Source organism: Asterias amurensis, chromosome 11, assembly GCF_032118995.1.
Source record: "Asterias amurensis chromosome 11, ASM3211899v1".
Lineage (NCBI taxonomy): Eukaryota > Metazoa > Echinodermata > Asteroidea > Forcipulatida > Asteriidae > Asterias > Asterias amurensis.
Genome location: NC_092658.1, coordinates 2,162,459 through 2,184,480, shown reverse-complemented (window position 1 = coordinate 2,184,480; position 22,022 = coordinate 2,162,459). Strand labels below are relative to the sequence as shown.

The 22,022-nt window shown below is 38.0% G+C and overlaps 2 protein-coding genes across 6 annotated transcripts in view; both read right to left on the bottom strand.

Annotated features, from left to right (window-relative positions):
• Positions 1-4,422, bottom strand: part of LOC139944657 (ubiquitin carboxyl-terminal hydrolase 31-like) — a 45,276-nt gene extending 40,854 nt beyond the window's left edge. The window contains exon 1 of the mRNA XM_071941721.1: positions 3,029-4,422. Coding sequence (XP_071797822.1) covers positions 3,029-4,156 — 1,128 coding nt within the window. The 5' untranslated portion in view covers positions 4,157-4,422. The remainder of the gene's footprint in view (positions 1-3,028) is intronic.
• Positions 4,423-5,364: 942 nt separating this feature from the next.
• LOC139943964 (GTP-binding protein 1-like) lies at positions 5,365-19,645 on the bottom strand. 5 transcript variants are annotated; one of them, XM_071940879.1, is made up of 13 exons: positions 19,227-19,644; positions 18,781-18,965; positions 17,464-17,638; positions 16,465-16,573; positions 15,341-15,524; positions 14,597-14,805; positions 13,857-13,996; positions 12,973-13,211; positions 12,068-12,212; positions 11,144-11,326; positions 10,527-10,665; positions 9,652-9,793; positions 5,365-9,101 (listed from the first exon to the last, which is right to left on the bottom strand). In XM_071940879.1, exons 3-13 carry the CDS (start codon positions 17,617-17,619, stop codon positions 8,819-8,821), a joined length of 1,929 nt encoding a protein of 642 aa, XP_071796980.1. In that variant the 5' UTR covers positions 17,620-17,638; positions 18,781-18,965; positions 19,227-19,644; the 3' UTR covers positions 5,365-8,818. The 5 variants fall into 5 exon arrangements, with proteins under 5 accessions (XP_071796980.1, XP_071796979.1, XP_071796981.1 ...); XM_071940878.1 differs by having other exon boundaries at positions 17,464-17,652; positions 18,781-19,645; XM_071940880.1 differs by having other exon boundaries at positions 17,464-17,634; positions 18,781-19,645.
• Positions 19,646-22,022: the final 2,377 nt, after the last annotated feature.

The window sequence follows — 22,022 nt, the reverse complement described above, 5'->3', positions numbered from 1 at the left end:
ATACATAACAATTTAGGCAAAGATTTCCTTCTTTTATCCTTTGATTTTCAATTTTAAGAAAATTAAAAAAATTCAACCTAAGAAAAAACTACCGGCTAAACCATTTTCAGAAATGCCATGGAAGCAAAAAACAACACATTACCCTGTGACACCTTGATTGAGGCGTGCGAATAATTTCTGACAAAAAAGGAGATTCTTGTTTGCCCCTAGCTCATTCAGTGACTGGCCATCAGGACCAGCTAGCTTGCCATTTCATTGGCCTACATCCCCTTTTTCAAAAATATGGAATCTTATAAAACTATAGTAGCCAGCCGGACCACTTGGAGTGAACTGTGACTCATCCTCTCGTGTTTTGATTCCTGTCATTTGGCCAGAGAAAAACATTTCAAGACACTGGATACACCTTTTGGTAAATGCCAAAGACCATTCTTCTCACTTGGTGTACAATGTATCTCAACATATGCACAAAACAACAAACCTGTGAAAATTTGAATTAAATTGGTCGTCGAAGTTGCGAGATATTAATGGAATAAAAAACACCCTTGTAACACGAAGTTACGTGCTTTCAGATGCTTGATTTCGGGAACTCAAAATCTAATTCTGAGGTCTCGAAATCAAATTCAAATACTTTATTGGAAAATTCCTTCTTTCTTGAAAACTATGTTACTTCAGAGGGAGCCGTTTCTCACAAGGTTTTATACTATCAACAGCTCTCCATTGCTTGTTACCAAGTAAGTTTTTTACGATTTTGAGTAATTACCAACCAGAGAACGCTGCTTACAAGTTTAAGGAGATGTTTAAAGAAACTGCTTACCAACCAAAAGGACCTATTGTTTACATGCAAACAATAGTTAATGGTCTGACACTTCGACCCTTGCAGAATCTTTCTCGAAGGCATTCGGGAAAGACTCCGGAAGGGTCGAAATGATGGTATCTCCATCTTTTGATAACCCCACTGGGGGTTATCAATTTCAAACTTTTTTGAGATTGATAGTATCCTCGGCAGAAGTAGATCAAAGAGCTCGGGATTTCTTTATTTCTGAAGAAAACAACAGCCCCTTATTTTCACCCGGCAGACATAATAGTGTCAAGCATTGCAGAAAGTGGAAACATTGTGACTTTGATGATACAATGTATGTTATGAAAACGATATTTGGCTATACGTATCTATGCAGGGCCATCACAGATTTTGTTCTTTAAAAAATAGTAACTAGTTGCAGTAGACGGGGAAAAAATCAAAATGGCAGCAGTTGGCTTTTTATTCTCAGTCCAATAAAGATTCTGAGCTACAAGTCCTGTGGTCTTGTGGATTTTCCCCCTAAATTTGAACCCATCCCTCCTGTCTCAGTCCTCCAAACCCAATGAATTAACTCACTACAAACCAGATCTTTGAAGTAGCCAGACACCTGTCACGCCTATTATGATGCTAAAATATATATTATTATTATTTGGTTTTTTTAAGCTAAAAACATTTAAACATTAGGGGAAAAATGCAGTATGCCACCAGTCAAATTGTATCTTCAATTATCTATGGTAAGTTGCACCATGTACCACAGACTTCCACAAAGTATGATCATAAGGTCTTTTAAGTTCTTGGCTTGCATTGGGTATAATGTTCCTCGAGTTTGTACAGCTGGATGTGAAATCCTATACTGAGGAGTTTTGTGGAATGAGCCAGTTAGGCAGGAGAGTGCACTGATTTAAAGGTGCTATGTCAGATTTTTGGCCCCAAACATTAACAAAATTTTTTTTAGTGAATGGTATTTCAAAGAGTATCACCCGCTCTAACAAATTTTGTTTTAACACTTACTTTTAATAGTCAGGAACCATAACAAATTTATAACGTTTCTTATAAAACACATAAGAATTGGTCGAATGATATTGTTCGGGATCCTGACAAAAACTAATTTTGAGCACTTTATTTCACTGCTACTAATAATGGTGGACTCTTTCGAGCAATGGCTCAAACGAAAGCTTGTAACTTTCTCGACCCCCATCAAAATACCTATTGAATTTTAAATCAAAATTTGTTGGTCAAATCGGACAAAAATCTGACATAGCATCTTTAAGGTAGAGTTATGAGGGGTGGGGTGTTATGAGTGGGGTGGGGTTTATATGAGTTTGGTAAGGTACTATCCAGTGTTCTAGGTTACCAAAATCACTGTCCCACCTACCTAGCCCTGGCCCAACTCAAGTGTTTAACAGGTGTCATAACTGGAGTAAATTGGGGTATGTAAGAGTGAACTCCAATTAGGCTGATCCAAATTTTACTTCACACCAAGTTAGGCCTAGCCTAAACATGGGTGAACTCATCTAGGCCTGTCCAACTTGTGTTCATGCAGAGTTAGGCTTGTCCTTGTGATCAAGCTGAACGTATGCTATGCACAATCAGTGCACCCTTCTGCCTAACTGGCCCATTCCACAAAACTCCACAGTTTACAGCTGGCCTGTAATGCTAGCCTACATGTAAAACTTAAATGGTATGGTTTTTATGGAAGTCTGTGGTACCTGTTTTTTCTTAGCAAGTTGGGTCTTAATACCATGTAGGTAGAATTCTTATAAGAGTTGATGTCCTTGCTAATGCTACACATGTATGTTAAAGTCAGTCTTTCAAATTCTCACATAAGAATTGAGATTCCAAACAAACCATGACAATCTCTAAAGGTATTTTTAGAAGTTAAAATTTGGTTATTCGGTCATCAACTACACCCACAAGGCATCACTTTATAATCTTCCCTAAACCTTGGACGTGGAGAATTCTTGATCCAAAATCTACAAGACATTTTGAAAAAAATTCCCATTGCAACAACCACATTTTTTTTGTTAGCAATGACCCAAAACACAATTTTTAAATAAACTATTTTTGGTCATAGTCATATTAGGACCAAAAGTAGTAATGAAGGAGAAACAGGATGAACCACACATACTGTAGGTCTGCTTTGAAAAAAAAAAAAAGACTTTGCACAAGACTAAAGGTGGCGGCATACTGCACTTTTTCCGACGTTGGACTGCACACAAAAAAACGCACCTTCACTTGTTTGTATTTCTTCTTTGGAGCACAGTTGAGGTCTTCATGTACTTTATCCAAAAGCCAAATGAGGAACTCTTGCGCATCGTGCTGATCATTCCCACGGAACTGACCACTGTACTTTGACACAATCCGTTTGAATTCCGTGGTGTGCTGTGGCAAATACTGACACGACCAGACCGATTTCATGAGTAACGCTAACTGCTCGGTGACTTCTCCCCTCGTCCCGAACTTTTTATTGTTTTTCTTACTCCGCCGTAGGTCGTGTTGGTATTGCTCGAGGACAAAGTATTCCGCTAACATATCCGTGTTGCTCAGACATTGGACGATGGCATTCATGAAACAGGTGTTTCCATGGTTTCGCAGTCCAGACAGACCGGGAACTTTGCCGTTTAATTTGACGGGATTTGAAGTCATCAATGGGGATAAATGAACCCCTTGATTGTGATTTAAATTCTCAACGGCATCGCTCACTTGATTGTTTCTCGTCGTTGTCCTTTCATGCCCAGGGGGGCTTTTTGACTCGTCCATGTTACGAATCTGTCGCATCATCTTCTGTATGAGACTGCCAAATGCGCGGAATGACGGTTTGTGCGCTTTCTTTTTGTGAGTCGGACTCAGGGAGTTATTTGTGGAGATACTGCCGTGACTTCCTAAGCTAGATTGCTTCGGAGAGGACATGCCAGACGTATTTAAGCTTGGTGATGATGGCGACCTTACATTATCATTTAACATCTGCCTGTCTGGGATTTCATTGATGTTCCCATGGATGACATGATCCTCACGGTAATGACCAGGCGACTGCTGCTGCTGCTGCTGCCCAGTCGCATGCAACCCTCCAGCAATAAAACTCCCACGAACATTCTGAGTTCTGTTTACCCCATTTGCCACTTTCCTCGGTAGGCTAGACGTCTGCTTGGGCCAGAAATCCTCCTCGTAATCATAACCTCGCCTACTGTTCGTGTGAACCCTCTCCCCAGCCTTAAACGACCTGGGTAGAGTGGCATCTCCACGGTACGCATAAGGCCGAGTCATCGTAGGTCCGTCGTCGTACCCCGAATGATCACCGTGGATGCACTCCACGTCTGCGAGCGGGGCAGACGATGTTTCCAGCGGGGTGCTCATCATCGTCGATGGGCAGGTTTATGAATAATTCGTAACAAAATTCTGATTCTAGTCTACCGCCTCGAGCCAAACCACCTACCCGTCCCTGGATACAAGCTCACCGATCAGTTGCCATACTTGCTACGTGACTTGACGCTTCGTTTGAGTTCGTCCCCCTTTAGACAAACGTAAGACATACCATGGAAATCAATCTGTAGTTTGCCGTGTTGTTCTTAGTATTTTTGTGCTGGAGAGAAACTGCGGCCATTGATTTCAATCAATGATTTTAGGAAAACGCTTTGTCAACAGCGCCCTCTGTTGAAATAATTAATATATCCGGGGATAGAACAGATAAGGCAGGGTTCTTCAATCTTGAGGAATCATATGAAGAAATGGAGCATTACAAAATCTTATCGTCTTTACTAGTTTCCAAAAATGTGTTTCCTTCTTTGAATTCAACTCAATCCCAGATAACAAACAAACAGCAAGCGATGCAAACAGTTACACATAATGTAATCAATATTACGGCAAAGCAATGATGATTTTGATGGTTTTGATAATATTCAATTACAATAATAAAGCAACAGTTGTAAGGTTGCGGGTTCGAGTCCTACCAAGCTAACCGCTGATTTCACTGTGTACCGTGGTCCAGTGATTAGACTGCAGGACTTGCAATCACAAGGATGTGGGTTCGAATCCTACCAAGCTAACTGTGGTCCAGTTGTTAGACTGCAGGACTTGCAATCACAAGGTTGTGGGTTTGAATCCTACCAAGCTAACTGTGGTCCAGTAGTTAGACTGCAGTGACTTGCAATCACAAGGTTGTGGGTTCGAATCCTACCAAGCTAACTGTGGTCCAGTGGTTAGACTGCAGGACTTGCAATCACAAGGTTGCAGGTTTCAATCCTACCAAGCTAACCACTGATTTCACAATGATTAGAATATGTTTTGTTGTCTTGTTACAGAATCGAAATTTCTTGATTTATGCAATTCATAATCATAGATGTTCAACCAGAGTTGGCGCTTATATCTCTTGCTAGAGCTCCCTTGATGAGGTACCCCCATGATGGGAAGATCATGGAACAACAAAATCAAACAACAAACATGAACAGTTCCATCGCTAAAAAAAAACACTTCTAAATTCTCATGGCCATCACTCATTAAGATATTGCTGATGCATCTTCAATCGGTCTCCAAAGTGTAAATCAATTTATCACAATAAAGACAGGATATTAAGACAAATAACTGCCAGTTTTTATTAATTAACAACCATCGCTATCAACAAAAAAACCACCTACAAGAAAAGAAAACAAAATCTAAAAAACACCTGGCATTTCTGCAATATTAACATCGAAAGATCCACACTGTATTACGTTATTTAATCTAAAAAGTCAAAATTTATGGCAATGATTAAAAAATGCGACTGTAAATTGCCTGAATTTACATGTTGCACGATGAAACACAGTTAAGAAGATTTTTTTTTTTACAAAACGTCTGGACCCAATTTCAAAAAGCAGAAGATGCTGATTGGCTTTTCAAGCACATAATTAATGCGGTACCAATCATTACAATAGAAACTATATGGCATTTAAGCTGGTAAGGTTTTCTCTAAGCTGCTTGAGTTGCTGCAGTATAAAAGTAGCTAAGCACAGAAACATGATCATGCTTACCAGAATAGGGTTACCACGAATACATTTGTTTATGGCGGGATATCCCTAATCATTTTGGCTAAGCATAAAAATGTTAAGCAATATTTTTTGCAAAAGCACCTTTGTGAAATTGAGGCATGGCTCAATTTTAAAAGAACCGCTTAAAGCCATTGGACCCTTTCGGTACAGAAAACAAAAAAAAGTTCACAGATTTACAAATAACTTACAGGGTTTACAAAAGGTAATGGTGAATGACTTCTCTTGAAATATTAGTCCATGAAATGCTTTACTTTTTGAGAAAACGGTAAAACAATATAAATTCTCGTTAGCGAGAATTACGGATTTGTTATAAACACATGTCATGACACGGCAAAACGCGCGAAAACAGGAGTGGGTTTTCCCGTTATTTTCTCCCGACTCCGATGTCCGATTGAGCCTAAATTTCCACAGGATTGTTATTTTATATATAAGTTGTGATACACGAAGTGTGGGACTTGGACAATACTGTTTACCGAAAAGGTATAATGGCTTTAAGATTTTAAAAAGTAGCAAAGCACAATACAATATTATGTTTTTTCCTAAAATAGGGTTAACACAAAAACTACGATGTCAAATGTACACTTTTTGATTGGTATCCTATCACTTCTGCTAAGCAGAAAACTGTTGAGCAATACATTCTGCTTATAAGTGAAATTAGGCCCAGGTCATAACTATTTACACACAGTGATTGTAGATTGTTATTTTGTTATTTTATCAATGCGCATGTTGGCAATGAATTGACTATACACACTACACACACAATACCCATCAGTTCAACATTATGCTTAACGCATCAACGATGCCTAACTAGAGATGGATAGCGTAGCATAATGATTGGTACCGATCAAAAACAGATACATGTATACTAAACAGGGCTCTTGGTTACCAGGCTTTAAAGAGGGTCTCCAAGGTCTAATTGAGTTCTGTGACGCAGTGATTTTTTAATTTATTCTAAAGAATCCTTACGAAAATTAGAGAAAATATAAAGTCTCTAACCGAACATTTAAATGGTGTAAAATGCCAAGTTGTGTTTGATACCCTTCAAGTTTTTTGGGTCAAAATCCAAAACGTTCAACGTCGTCGACAAAATGTAAAACCCTGTAAGTTTTACAGAGAATTTTCAGTTCGTTTCTGAAGTTTGATGATATTCCCTTAAAACAGCATGAAAATTTGAACTTTTGACTGGCGCAAAAAAATACCTATTTGAAATTCAAGGACCCATTTATTTTTTTATGTCCAAGATGTCATGTTCAAATTTCGTTCGGACAGCGAATCAAATCAAATGGCATCTTTACACCATTCTAATGAGAGTTTAAAAATTTGTAATTCCGTCTCCATTTTCTTGGGAACTCTACTGGAAAATGAGTGAGCCAAAGAACTCAACTTGACGTTGGTGCCCCTCTTTCACTAATTTTTTTAAGTAGTAAAATTTACACCTTGACATTTCAACTTATTTAATTTATTTATTTCACAGAAGAAGTGACAACGACTTGACAAATTTTATTAGTCGTTAAAACTTAAAACTGGTTAAAAATACTCTTTTGAAACCTACAAATGACTGCAGCTAGGACATCACCAGAGACGATTAAAAAGATCATGGGAGATAATCAAACATTTCACTTGTCTTTATGATTTATATAACGTGAAGTTTTGTCTGAATTTGCAAGAAAACACAACCATTATTACTTGCACAAAGCATTTGTTTCCATTGTGAGATTCAACTATTCGTTTGTTACTGGCAAGGATAAAAAAGCTCATGGTAACACTTTAGTTTTGCAAGTTCTATAATTCTGTTAAAAAAAACATTCTTATTGCTACTAAAAATAATTTCAAAATTTGTTTGACATCCTTTGTTTTGTTGTTACCCTGTGTGCTGACATGACTTGCGAGGGCTTTGTTTCAAGCAATGGTGTGAAAACAAAGATCACCGTGTAAAATCAATTAATTGCAATTTAAAACTCTAGGCTTAAGAAAATAAGATAAAACAAAAACACTCTAAAACCTCCCCTTATTTTTTAACCCACATCATGGCACATATCAAAATGAAAGCTACATACAAAATCAAATAATTGGTTTAAAATTACCCTCAAAAATGGAAGTTTTAAACAAAAAGTTAAATAAAAAGAAGCACTTCTCAAAAAATTACTTCAACATGAATGATAAGAATTATTTGCAATACACTTGTGTAAATAAAGCACTATGCACACAGTGTTTTCTGTTTTTATTAAAGGCACTGGACATGTTTGGTAGTTGCCGAAGACTAGTATTCTCTCTTGGTGTATCCCAACATATGCATCAAATAACAAAACTGTGAAAAGTTTGGGTCAATTGGTCATCAAATTTGCAAGAGAATAATGAAAGAAAAAAAAAAAACCCTAGTTGCATTACTTTGTGTGCTTTCAGATGCATAATAAAAGGCCTTCATTGAAGTCTATTATTTGAGTGAGAAATTACCTCTTTCTCAAAAACTATGGCACTTCAGAGGGAGCCGTTTCTCACAAGGTTTGATACTATCAAAAGCTCTCCATTGCTCGTTACCAAGTAAGTTTTTGTGCTAACAATTATCTACAGTAATTATCAATAGTGTCCAGTGCCTTTAAAGGCAGTGGACACTATTGGTTATTACTCAAAATATTTATTAGCCTAAAACCTTTCTTGGTGACGAGTAATGGGGAGAGGTTGATGGTATAAAACATTGTGAGAAGCGGCTCCCTCTGAAGTGCCATAGTTTTTGAGAAAGAAGTAATTTTCCACGAATTTGATTTCGAGACCTCAGGTTTAGAACTTGAGGTCTCGAAATCAACCATCTAAACGCACACAACTTGGTGTGACAAGGGTGGTTTTTTCTTTCATTATTATCTCGCAACTTCGATGACCGATTGAGCTCAAATTTGCACAGGTTTGTTATTTTATGCATATGTTGAGATACACCAACTGTGAAGGCTAGTCGTTGACAATTACCAATAGTGTTCAGTGTCTTTAAGGGTTACTCGTAGTGCTATACTTGAGTCCCTGATCCAGACGAGCTCGCCCTTGCCTCATCGTGGTGTCTGTCCTCCTCGGGATCATCCCCAGCCTCTCTGGCCTTTCGGTGGCGGCTTCGGCGTCCGCCCCTTGACCCCGGGCCCCCAGTAGCGTACCTCCCCGGCACGTTGTCCGGTGGTTTTGGACCAGCACCTTGACCTCTGCCCTTCCCAAGCTTCTGCTTGTTCTTAAGAACGTTGAGCGACACGTGGGGATGAGTCTTGGTGATGCGCCCCACGGCTTTGGTTCTGCCTTCCCTGAAAGGCAAATACGTCAACTGAAGTTATTAATTTTGGGTTTACCCATAATAATACACCGATGTGTGTTAGCACTGTATACTCTGTACTTTCTCAAGCTCTGTGAAAAAAATCACAGGCATATTACTCGGGTGGGATTCAAAGCCACGCCCTTTGCAATTCTAGAGCATCTATTCAAAGTTTGGTTGTCTTCCAAATATTCATCGAAGCCTCAGTTTAGTGAATATTAAAGGGAGGGTATACCTTTGGTAATTAATCTTGCTATTTGAAAGATTCAAACCCACACTATGCTGATCAGAAACACCAGAGTTTGAATTCGGTGCTCTTAACCGCTCGGACAAGACACTTCTACAAATGAATATGACCAAAGATGGTGTAAAATAAGACTTTATTAAGGCTTACTGGAAAAATACTAAGTAAGGTTTGCGGTGACACCATGTAGGAAAATTCTTTTGTGAGCAGTGGCGGCTCTCAGAAGAGTGTGCTCTGACTGTCATTCTCCAAAAGATGGTCAGAGCCAGTGATCGAAACGTCTAAGATGGCGACTCACCTGAAGACCATGCGACTGTCTGGATGAAGAAACTCTGGGTTCTTAATGAACCTGAAGCGAACTTGGGCCTTGTCTCCAGTTCGTAAATGCTCTTGACTCATGAAGATGATGGATGCCGTTTGTCGTATGCTCCCGACGTGAACTAAGAAGAAAACAAGAAGGCGAATGGGGTCAGATCAAAGACGATCTTTGTACATGGTTGAAGGCAAAGTGTAGTGTTGGTTTTTGGAACAGTTTGATTGTTTTATTCCTATATAAATGTAGATGTATACCATAAAACTACTACGCAAAAAATTCATGTGTTTTTGAGATATCGCTGAAAAAATCAATGAGTATGAATTAATACTTTGAAGTGATTTATTTCTCAAAATGTTTTATACTATCAAAAGCCGTTATCATCACCAGAATAATCTTGGATACGCCATTTTGGTGGTCAATTTCAACATGAGTTATTCAGTGAAGTGCACATTTTTAGGTGACGCGGCGTTTACATGAAGGTTATTGACCACCAACATGGTGAGCGTTGCATCAGTCGCCGCGTGTGACGCATGTTCAAGGGATCAATAGGCTTCTTACCAAAAGTTTTTATTGCCATGAATTTTGAGAGTGATGACCAATTGTATAGCTTCCCTTTCGGCAGAAAATATCGCTAACAAATGAGCAGGATACCAGTCACAAATGGTAAACTAAGGAGTTTCTGGTAGTCAGCAACATGAACATGGAGCACAGCCAGAGATCAAAAGTGGTCGATTTTTCCACAAGGAGAAAAAGGGGACATATGGGAGAACCAACACACAACTCTACTCATGGCCTTAGCCTGGCATCGAACCAGGGTCCCCCAGTGGTGAGCGTTGAGTGCACTGTTCAGAACTTACCCATGGCCTGGTAGCGAGTGCTTATTGTCGTCGGGTGATGCAATACCAGGATCTCTCCTTCAAACTCCCAGCAAGCCTCTGGCTTGGAGTGGGCCGAGACCATCACCATACCTTTCCTGATGTGGGAACGTTTGATTTGCTGGGAGAGGAAAGAAAAGAGAACGATGGTCAATCATTTCATTTTACTATTTCACAAGGTAAGAAAAAGCAGTCACAATACAGACACGTACTAGGTAAAACCTGATGAAAGTACTAGGCCTAGACAGTAGCCCCTGGGGTGCGTTTTGACCAGACCAGAAACAAGTTTTTGACCTACTATAATTTCTGAGGGCTACATGTGAAAACGGGTCGGTTTCCAGAAATATTTCATTACATAGGTACATCACTTGAAAATTCTTGTTCTGAGAATAAACACAGCCTTCGTTTTATTTTCAGGTTATGAACTAAATCTTTGTAGTTTTATCAACATTAATTAATTGTTGTGATTAAAGGTATTTCATTTTTATAAGAGATCCATTGAAATTTTCAGCAAGTTTTTAGAGTCAGCCATCTGAAATCTAAGCCAAACCGAGTCATCTGTGGCTCAGATAAGTTGTGACAAGACTTCTTACACCAACCTTCTTAAGAGCAAAGGATGCGGTCTGTCCTCCCTTGACTATCCGTACCGGCATCCTCTTCCGATGGATACTCTTCACGATGACTGGCTGGAAGTTCCCCTGGGGATCGGGGCCCAGGAGTAACGTGTCATTCACGCTGATCAGACCCTTTAACGTTGTTCCCGATACAACCGTTCCCACACCCTACATAACCAAATCAAACAGATTCCGAGTGACTTTTAAGATATATGACAGGATAACAAAAACAAAGACAAAGTTTAATAGATGGAAATTTGCATCGGGGATAAACAATATTATTATTGGGTTTACCCAACCTTGAGTTTACTTTATATACTAGCTATAAGTTGCAACTTAGTTGTAATAGTTTTTTCATATTGTTGTATTTTTCTTTGTTTTGTTATTGTATGAGTGGGGTCTCTACTCGACAAGCTGAATGCTTCTTGGAGACCTCCATCCTCACACAAATTCCTATTGTACTTATGTCTTCCTTAATCATTATAATAAATAGTGTAAATTACATCACTTTTCCTTGTGTGTGGTAAAAATAAAAGAAATGAATGAATGAATGAATGAATGAATGGATCACACCCAAGTTAACCATTGATCCTGAGAAGCAGCAGCAGAGGGATAACCTGATAGGGATGGTACTTTCAATTGCAGATGTCAAGTAATAGTAATAATAATAATAGTGGCTTCTTATAGCAGGCATATACGTCACTCATTGAGGCTCCAGGCGCTAAAAACATACAGTGCTTTCCTGCAAGGTATCTGGGACTACGTTTTCACATAGCACCATGTAATGACTTCTCTGGTAATGTGGCCCAATAAACCACAAAGGAACTTGACTAGGTATTTTTTTTTTAAGTTTTGGGTTGAACATTGGATAGAAAGGTTGAAATGTCAGTACCACTAGAGGGAACTTACCGGCACTGAATAGGTTTCATCAATCTGGAACTCGGCCGGCTCGTTGACGTCGCAGTGCATTCTGGTTGAGAGAAGGTTGAGGAACGTCTTAAGTAGAGGTAGATTCTCTCCAGTGACGTTGGAGACTTGAAAGATCGGGCACACTCTAAAAAAAATAGAAGTCAAGGAAAGAAAAGTCTTCAATTTAAAAACAAAATGCAAAAATTTCATGGTAATCTGAACGAAGTAGGTGGCATTTTCTATCCCAGAATTGGTACCTAATTTCTACACAGGAATATTTTCATAAAACATAATGCAGACATTTTCCACTTGTAGAACAACAACTCTAACTAATTTCCGATCACTTTAAAGACTTGCTTGAACGAAAATGTCAAGTCGTGAACTTTGCTGAATTCCACTTAAAATGTTTTCGATGAATAAGGAAATCGAGTCATATGATTATAAATAGGTTTCAATTGTGTTAAAAAACAATAATTTTGTATGCCCTTGTCCAGAGCTTTTCTGTGAGATTTGCGAAAAGCCCCGTTACGTAATCACTCTCAAAACGTCATAAGTAGATAAAGCCGCTTTGTTGCAGCGTGGATGTATAACAAAGCAAACTCCCACAAATGACGTTAGCGGCATTGTCCTTTGACGCCCGCTCTCAACGGCAGAAGTGTTTTTAGTTTTAAAAAAAACCTTTAGGTAGGGGCCTGTTTTTTTACTCGATAATTACAAAAAGTTCAGAAGTGTACACATATCAAAATTACATTAAAATGATGAACAAGTGCATTATAAGCAAGTAAAAATACCATTTCTGTTGAAAACATTCCGCTCAGGTAGCTGTTTAAATTTAACAACTTAAATTATCAGAATATGAGCGCTTTTAAAAAAAGATCTCTACAAAACAATATAAGATAGTTCACCTTTCCGAGCTAAAGTTTGTTGCTGCCATGACAACATCGTCGTGGTTGTTGACAAGCACGGGGATCTTTCTGCAACCGGGAGATTTGAGAATTCGCTGTAGCAGCTTCATGGTCTCTGCTAAGACGTTCGGTGGGCACATGTCGATCTTGGTGACGACAACGAAGACGGGTACGCTCAAGGCCAGCGCAAGGCCAAGATGCTCCTTGGTCATGCCGATTATGCCTGCATTACTTCCAACCTAATGAAGAAAAAGGAAAATAAAAAAGCAATGGTTTTCTTGTTTAAAGTAAATTTATTTCTAGTCTTCTCTAGGTCAACAGGCTACTTGGCGAAACCAGGGCCCAATTTCATTAAGCTGTTAAAGCTTAGGAAATTTATTTAGTAAACAAGAAATGAGTGGGGTACCAGTTGCCACAATGTAAACCTTAGGGAGTGTTGGCTAGTAATCTGTTTCTGTTAAGCAATACTTTTCTGTGCTTAGCAGGTTTTTGTGTATACATGCATTATGAAATTTGGCCCATAGCAAATTTGCTTCTAAAAAATGAGAGGATACCTGATAACCGGTCACATACAATACCACATTAAATTTTGGCTGGTGACGCATTTCTGGTTGCCATTCTTTTAGGTGCTTAGAAGGTCAAAGGTCAGACAGCTCATGGTTTTAGAAATTGTTGCTATTTTCAGTGGGAAACTTGTTTATTTCATTAATTGTTCATGATGCTGGCCAATCTGCCTAAAGCTGCTTTAGCAAGATGCTTCCCATAACACGTTTACCATCTGTAACTGGTGTCCTACAAATTGTTACTTGGCAGATATTAAGCAATATTTTCTGCTTTTAAAGATGCTCTAAGAAACTTGGCCATGATGATTTGGTGAAAATTACCATAAGCATTCCAAAGTCTGGTGCATGTCCCGTCATTCCGAACACTGTTGTTTTCAGGTATTTCTCGTGTCCAGCGAGGTCGATAAAGGTGATGACCTTGGAGGAGGTTTCACATATTCTCAACCAGTCAAGATTCCCACCTGTTCGTCAGCAAAAGAATTTGATCAATATTGGGTGTTAGAAACATTGCATAAATAATACTTAAGTCTTATGTAGTGCACAGGACAAGATCTTAGCTAGACTTCATCGCAGTACAAGTTCACAAACAGAGTAAAGAATAACCGTACATTGTGCAGTATGCCTGCAGACTGTGTATAATACACAGCCTTGGATTAAGTCTATAATCAAACACAGACCACCTTTTCTGACAGAGGGCAACGCAAGGCAAAGCTCACTGAATTATTTTTCAACTTGCGTTGTCGATCGATAGTTGATTCTCAAAGATATTGCAAACAAAGTTCAAAACAACCAACCCCAAATCACGAATCTATAAAAATGGCTGTTGATGAAAAAAGTATAGTTTAGGGCAAAAACTAAGGGATAAAATCCTGCCAAAACACAGGTTTGCAAATTTCAATTCCTCTTTTTTTTCCCCTGAGAAATTGTGTGTCAATACAGGTGGGCTAGTGAAAAAATCTGCGGGCGATCCCAAAATTTTGGTTGACTCGCCAGCCGGCAATTGAACAAACAAATTAAGGGGAAACCCCTGCACATGCTGCCAAAGAAGGTCTTAAACCTACCATGAGTATCAGGTTTGTTCACAACGTTCCCCTTGCTGTCAAATCCCAGGATATCGTTCCCGACGCTGCTTGTTCTACCCGATTCCACCTCATGCTTGTGTCTGAAGAGCTTCTGGCGGGCCAGTCCTCTACCGTTGTCCAGCTCTGAATGAGTGAGTACACCTAATAATGTACTCTTACCGGCGTCAACATTGCCTACCACTGCAACGCTGTCATGGATTGGAAAAATATATATTATTTTTAAAGAAAGATTTTCAGTTTTAATACATGACATTGACCTCTGCTATTCTTAAGCAGTTGCTTTACCACTAAAACACCGAGATATTCCAGTAGCTAGAGGCAATTTGAATCTTATATTTTAGCAGTAGGTACCGCAGCATCTAGTCAAATTATCACCTGAGTGAAATGCCTGTGGATTTTTGTTCACAGAACTCAGGAAAGTACTGAGTACTGAGTACTTTCCTGAGCAGTGATTTACACCAGGCATGGAATTACATGAAGGCCACGGAGACAATGGCCTCTCTTGCCCTAGTCTTGGCCTTGGTGCCCCTTCAAAAGTTTCTCATTGACTTAAATATTTTCCAATGGAAATGGCCTTTGCAGAATGAAAATGACCTTGCCCTCTCAAATATGAAATTCAAGGCCTGTGTTGTATCGTGACATGCATACAATAACCCACCAGTGAAAGCTTAGGTCATTGAGGTAGGTTGCAAGAAAATAATGACAGAAAAACTGACTACTCACCGAACTTCGACAAAGTCTCGCTCATCGGCGCGCTTCCTCACCAGAAAATCAGCAACAAAACCTGTCTCTAGCTGGCGCTCTCGCAATAAGACCATGTCTGCACCTAGCGACTGAGATAAGCAATCCAGGGTAGCAACAGAAGCATCCATTTCCTCGCGGGTGAGTCCACCATCTTTGCCATCTCCTTAATGCATGAAGAAAATTCTTATTATAAACTTTACTCTACACACAGATACATTAATCAAAGGAAACCCTCCTACTGTCTGACCATTCAATATAATCTGCTTTGGTTTTGAATGAGAAACTATGTGAGTCTGCAATGATACCAAGTGGTGAATGCATCTTAACAGTACACAGTCAACCCGTCTACTGTTTGACCAATCAATATCATCCACTGTTGTTTTGACTGATAAACTAGGCCAGCCACCTGCAATATGACAGAGTTCCACTATACACAACTAGTTGAAAGGTTTCAAATGGTGGGTCGCCTTGACGGAAAAAATAACCAAGAATGAATTTAATCTGAAGCATGCTCATTTTCACAGGTGTTTGGGAAGAGGGCCACATTTCCATTCTTCCTACAGATGTCTTTAGTTCCAATATTCTTGAACCGAAACTGTTTCCTCATCTACGAATAAAGTGGCAAATTTACTTGTTTTTCCAACTTTCCAGAGTCTTTCTCAACAAAATTTCATAAAAACTATTAGGCTTGTTGAGTGTAAAAAGAGTTCTTTGATCATCTTCACCGTGCAAATTGAGCCTAGCGTCAAAATTTTCAGACCAGCTTTTAAAAGCACAAAAAACAGCCCAATCACAACAGAATTATGTTCATCAGATTAAGGTTACCAACCAAAATGACATATCATCTACACCATCTGTGAATGGTACTCTGATAATGTTTTTGCAAAACTTTGTAGACCTGCTTAAGCGGAAAATATTGCTTACATTTTTGTATGCTTAGCAGGTATGAGCAGGATACCAGTCACAAATTGTACATGACACAAGGTATTTTGGCAGGTAACCCTTTTCTTGTAAGCATATTTTTTGTTGTGCTTAGCTATTTTCTATGAAAATTAGGCCCGGATCTTCCCGAGGGATGAAACATAACTTGTTTCCTGACTCACCGCCCTGTCCGATCTCATACACCGTCTCTCCTTGCCCATCATCTAATCTCTGCTTCAGCTGTTTCTGTAGCAAGTCATACATCTCCGTACTAGGGCTCACCAGTTTGTTCTACAATTTCAGCAACAAAATGTGAAATAAAACTTTGATAAATAAATATTATGGCACCCAGTTTATTTCAAATAAAGATAATATGGTTTGGACACTGCAAGCAACAATAGTGTTGACCTTACCAAGCAACAATCGTGTTTACCTTTACCAAAAATGTTTAAAATAATGGCAAACTGGGTTATCTTTGAGAGGGCAAGTCAATTTTCTGTTTGCAAAGGGCACTTCAAATGGAAAATGTAAAGGAAACATGAAGATTGCATCAAGAACAAGACAAGGGAAAAGGAGCAAGGACCTCGGATCCCAGGAATAACAAATAAAATAGAATTGTCAATGATATTAAAAAAAACATCAAAACTAAAATTTCAGACTTATTCTACATCTTGGCCCATTTGACAGGGTTGTCAACAAACCAGCTAATTAACGAGAAAATTCTTTAAAGATGCTATGTCAGATTTTTGGGCCCCAAACATTAAAAAATCATGAGTGAATGGTATTTCAAAGAGTATCACCCGCTCTAACAAAAAAAAAGTTAAACTTTTACTTTTAATGGTCAGGAACCATGACAAAAATTTAAAACGTTTCTTATAAAACACATAAGAATTGGTCATGTGATATATTGTCGGGATCCCGACAAAAACTAATTTTGAGCACTTTATTTCACTGCTACTAATAATTGCGGACTTTTGCGAGCAATGGCTCCAAGGAAAGCTTGTAACTTTCTCGACCCCCATCAAAATACCTAATGAATTTTAAATTAAACTTTTTGGGTCAAATCGGCCAAAAATCTGACATAGCATCGTTACGCTTTAAAAAAATAAATAATAATAATTGAAGTGGCATCACAGAGAGGAAAAAAGTACATTCCATCCAAATGTCATGGTCTTCCATACCTTGGCAGAGAGTTCATTCAGGAGTTGTGAGTCACCGTTGGTTATATCACTACTCTCTGGTGCAAACAGGTGAGCACCCTCCGGCATGTCTGGGGTCGTTGGTGACTTCACATCTTCGTGGTCGGGGTGGAAGTTGTTTACTATTGCAGCACACATTTTGAAGTTCGGTCTCTTTCTGAAGGAGTTTTTCTTTTATTTTTCATATTAAATAAAGTTTTCACATACTAAAAGTTTTGGTGAAATGGTGTTTGAATTCAGTCAAGACCATATTTTCCAACAAATGGATCTAATCTAAAGTACATGTAATTTGATAATTGTATCCTCCATCTTCACAACGCTTTTAAGTGTATTTAACTTATTTAAACATTAGTGCTGCTCATTTTTTGGAATTCAATCCATTGTTCAAATCCATAACAAATTTGCTCAACATTCACGTGGCAATGAGTCTGCCAGTGCAAGTGGTTTGGCTTAAATGCCGCTTGATCGAGATCTTGTAGTATGCAGATTTCATGACTCATAAACTATAAATTGGAACAGGCTCTGATAAGTTTTTGGTAGTTTTTTTCTACATTTTCCCAAGTGTTCTAAATTCATTCATTATGCATTGAAGATCAAATCTGTGTTCTTAGAATGTTAACTCCATAGTTTTTGAAGAAAATGTGGCGAATCTGGTTACTAGTACAGTAGTTATAGTCTGATATGGTAACTTTCCGTATCCTGTCACCACTTTTTCACTCATTTTTATAAAAAGGGATATCTCATTGAGGTATATATTACTTCATATCGAATGAAAAAGTGGTGGTGTGATACAGAAACTTATCCGTCTGATAACACTAACAGTACAAAAGCAAAAATTGTTTAGGTCTGTGATTACTTTGCTGACTGTGCTTTCGTCTGTAAATGTCAGGATGATGGGGTTACAATTTTTCAAACTTCTGGGAAAAGTGAAAAACAACTACATTGTGTTGTAAAGTAGGCCTAACAGTATTTTCTATATAAATAAAGATTGGAATGATTTTTTTTATATTTATAACAAAAACATTATACTTAAGTTCTACTAGCCGTGCTTTCAATATGAGGCAAATTGTGGTGGTCCATTGGTTGTAAACAAATTTAGGTTGCAATTTAAAAATAGTGCATTCATCCTAGAAAGGTATTTAATTAACTAAAACAACTTTTGTTACAATTTTTTTGACATCATACCATATATATGTTCATCTTCCTATACTGTGCAGAAACCTCCTCTGGAGTATACTTGCACATTTTAATAAAATGCTGTGTTTTTATTTTAATTTATTAAAATAAAAACAAACTTACCAGGTTTATAAAATGTCCTATGGTTTCATATAATTAATGTGAGCACATCCTCTCATAAGACTGCGTTAAAGTTGTCAAATGTTGTTACAACGGCAATGCACTGATAACACAGAAGAACTCACTCCAGCCTTGCGCTATGTTCCAATCCAGTCCAAAGCCCAGATGTTAAAAAAAAAAAAGCTTGCCTTGGGAGAATGGGAGAGAATCAGTCCTTTTCAATTTCAGGCGGCAGGTCTTTTTGCTCCGGCTGCTTACATCAAAGTCACACGTCTCGTGCAGTCAGATGGTGAAAACATATAACTTCATAAAATAACCATTTTCGTTGATAGAGAAATTATCAGATGTGCACTGCTTTTGAGGTTCTTAATTTACTCGGTTGTAATGTAATGCCATATGGATAGCCAGGGAAATGGCAAAATAAAATGGTTTATAAAACAGTCACTCACTGTGTGTTTTGGTCCTACTCGGTCTTGGGTGTTTTTGTCCGTGATAATCTTGCTTTCGGTAAAAGAATCATTATCGATGTAACATTTCTGAAGCAACTGGCGTCTCCTTTATATTTCCATCAAGTGATGCAATAAATGGCAAACCTCTACTGCCCTTGGATGAGTAACAATTATAAGGAAGTCCTGTGCGAAAGACGTAGGAAAAGGTGACTTTTTGAAGACAGCAGATTGGATCAAAGCTGTGTTTGTGTAGATAGTGCAATACTTGGCAATCGTCAGCTAGAGATGGACCAGTGAACTTTTTGGGGGAAACTAAATTACCTAAAAACAAGAAACGTGCAATTTATTTGCTCTTCTATACATAATTTACATTACTTGTGAAATATTTTAAATTATAACAACACTCCCAGCATACATTTTGTGCAAAAACGTCTAAAAGTAAGAATTTGTTTTGATTTATTCTTGTGTGAATTTCTCAAACATCCCTTTAAAGATTATTGGTATGGTTCATACTTACTGTAACTAAAGGTCAACTCTTGAGGGCGCTGCTTCACAACAAAAACAAAAACTTATTTTTGAGACCCTGGGACACAATATGACGAGGGGTTGTGCAATTACAGTACATATGACACATGAAAAATAGGCGTAAACACTTGCATTGGATCAAATAATAGACAATTCATCATCAACAATTTCAAAGTAGTTCCAATCATAGTCACAGAGGTGGTTAAACCGAATCTAATGTTTCAAACAAACTTTGAACAGCTCTTGGTCCAAGCACAAAAACAGGGTTTTTTTTAAAAGGACACAATAAATAAGCATAACATGAAAAAGTATCTTTAAAATTGTCTTGTCATGATTTAATGTTTCAACAAACACTGATAAGCTTTCTCACATGAATTAAAAATCGTGTACATAAAAAATGATAAAATGCCGGCCACAACAAATTGAACCTCCCTGCAGTAAAATTCTTCACATATATGCTTTCTGGCCACAAACAATAATACAGTTTGCTTTAATTAAACAGACTCTGAGGATGCATACTGTAATGTAATGTAATGAGCATATGATTTTTACAGTCAGTTTTTGACTTGCAAACCTAAAATCATTTCGGTTATTTTCCCCCGACTGCAATAAAAAGAAAACTGTTAAATCTTAAATTTCCATAAAAATTATTACAAGAAATTTATGATGATCTCTACACACATGATTAGTAGTTTTAGGTGTACATAGTACACATAACTATTCATACTTGCTGACTGATATTTAATACATTTAAGTATTGGTCTTTTCTTTTTACATTTGCAAGTTTACTTTGCACAAAAATAATTATTTTACAAACGGTACACCAATGAACGCCAGCACACAAAATTCCGTTCTCACATTTTCACATTCTTAACCTGGGTGAAACCCAAATAAACCTTTTCATCATACAGCAGTTTCGCCCTTTTCCCCCAGTTTACATCAACCCCCCCCCCCCCCCCACCCTCCAAAAAAGGAATAAAAGAGGCTGTATAAAAAATAGTCAGAAACCATCTTTCACAAATAACTTACAAGGCTAACAGAAGGTAAAGGTGAAAGACTTCTCTTGAAATATTATTCCATGAAGTGCTTAACTTTTTGAGAAAATATTAAAACAACTATCAATTCTCGATAGCGAGAAGTACGGATTTACTGTAAACGTGCGGAAACAAGGGTGGGTTTCCCCGTTATTTTCTCCCGACTCCGAAGACCAATTGAGCCTAAATTTTCACAGGTTTGTTATTTTATTTATAAATTGTGATACACGAAGTGTGGGCCTTTGGAAAATAATGTTTACCGAAAGTGTCCAATGGCTTTAAGTGAGAATCAGTATGCATGATTGTAGTAGGCCTAGGCCTACACACTACAGGAAACTTGACCACAATTGTGGTTGTGTAACAATCACAAAATTAATGCATAAAAGGTCTATGTGCTTTTTCCTAACACAAAACACAACGTCCACAGATTTACATTAAACTCACACAGATTAAAGATAATGATAGTAGAAAGCTTCCCTTTAAATATTACGTGCTGAGGTGCTGTAGTTTTTGAGAAATGAGTAAAACAAGTCACAAAAATAATTTTTATCTTAGTGAGACAAAATATTTTTTAGCAAGTAAATTGTATTTTCGTGACATTGTTTTACTCATTTTTCCAAAACGCACCTCAGCAAGTAATTATTTAAGAGAAGCTTTCTACCACCATTATCTTAAAACAGTGTAAGTTTAATGTAAATCTGTGGACATTGTGTTTTGTGTTACAAAAGCTTGAACAATAAAATGGTGCTTAAAGGCAGTGTACACTATTGGTAATTACTCAAAATAATTATTGGCATAAAACCTTTCTTGGTGACGAGTAATGGGGAGAGGTTGATGGTATAAAACATTGTGAGAAACGGCTCCTTCTGAAGTGACGTAGTTTTTGAGAAAAAAGTAATTTTCCACGATTTTGATTTCGAGAAACGGCTCCTTCTGAAGTGAGTTAGTTTTTGAGAAAGAAGTAATTTTCCACGATTTTGATTTCGAGACCTTCAAGTTTAGAACTTGAGGTCTCGAAATCAACCATCTAAACGCACACAACTTTGTGTGACAAGGGTGTTTTTTTCTTTCATTATAATCTCGCAACTTCGCGAACAATTGAGCTCAAATTTTCACAGGTTTGTTATTTCATGCATATGTTGAGATACACCAAGTGAGAAGACTGGTCTTTGACAATTACCAATAGTGTCCACTGTCTTTAAAAATTTTCACCTCACCAAACAACAAGTGGGACACC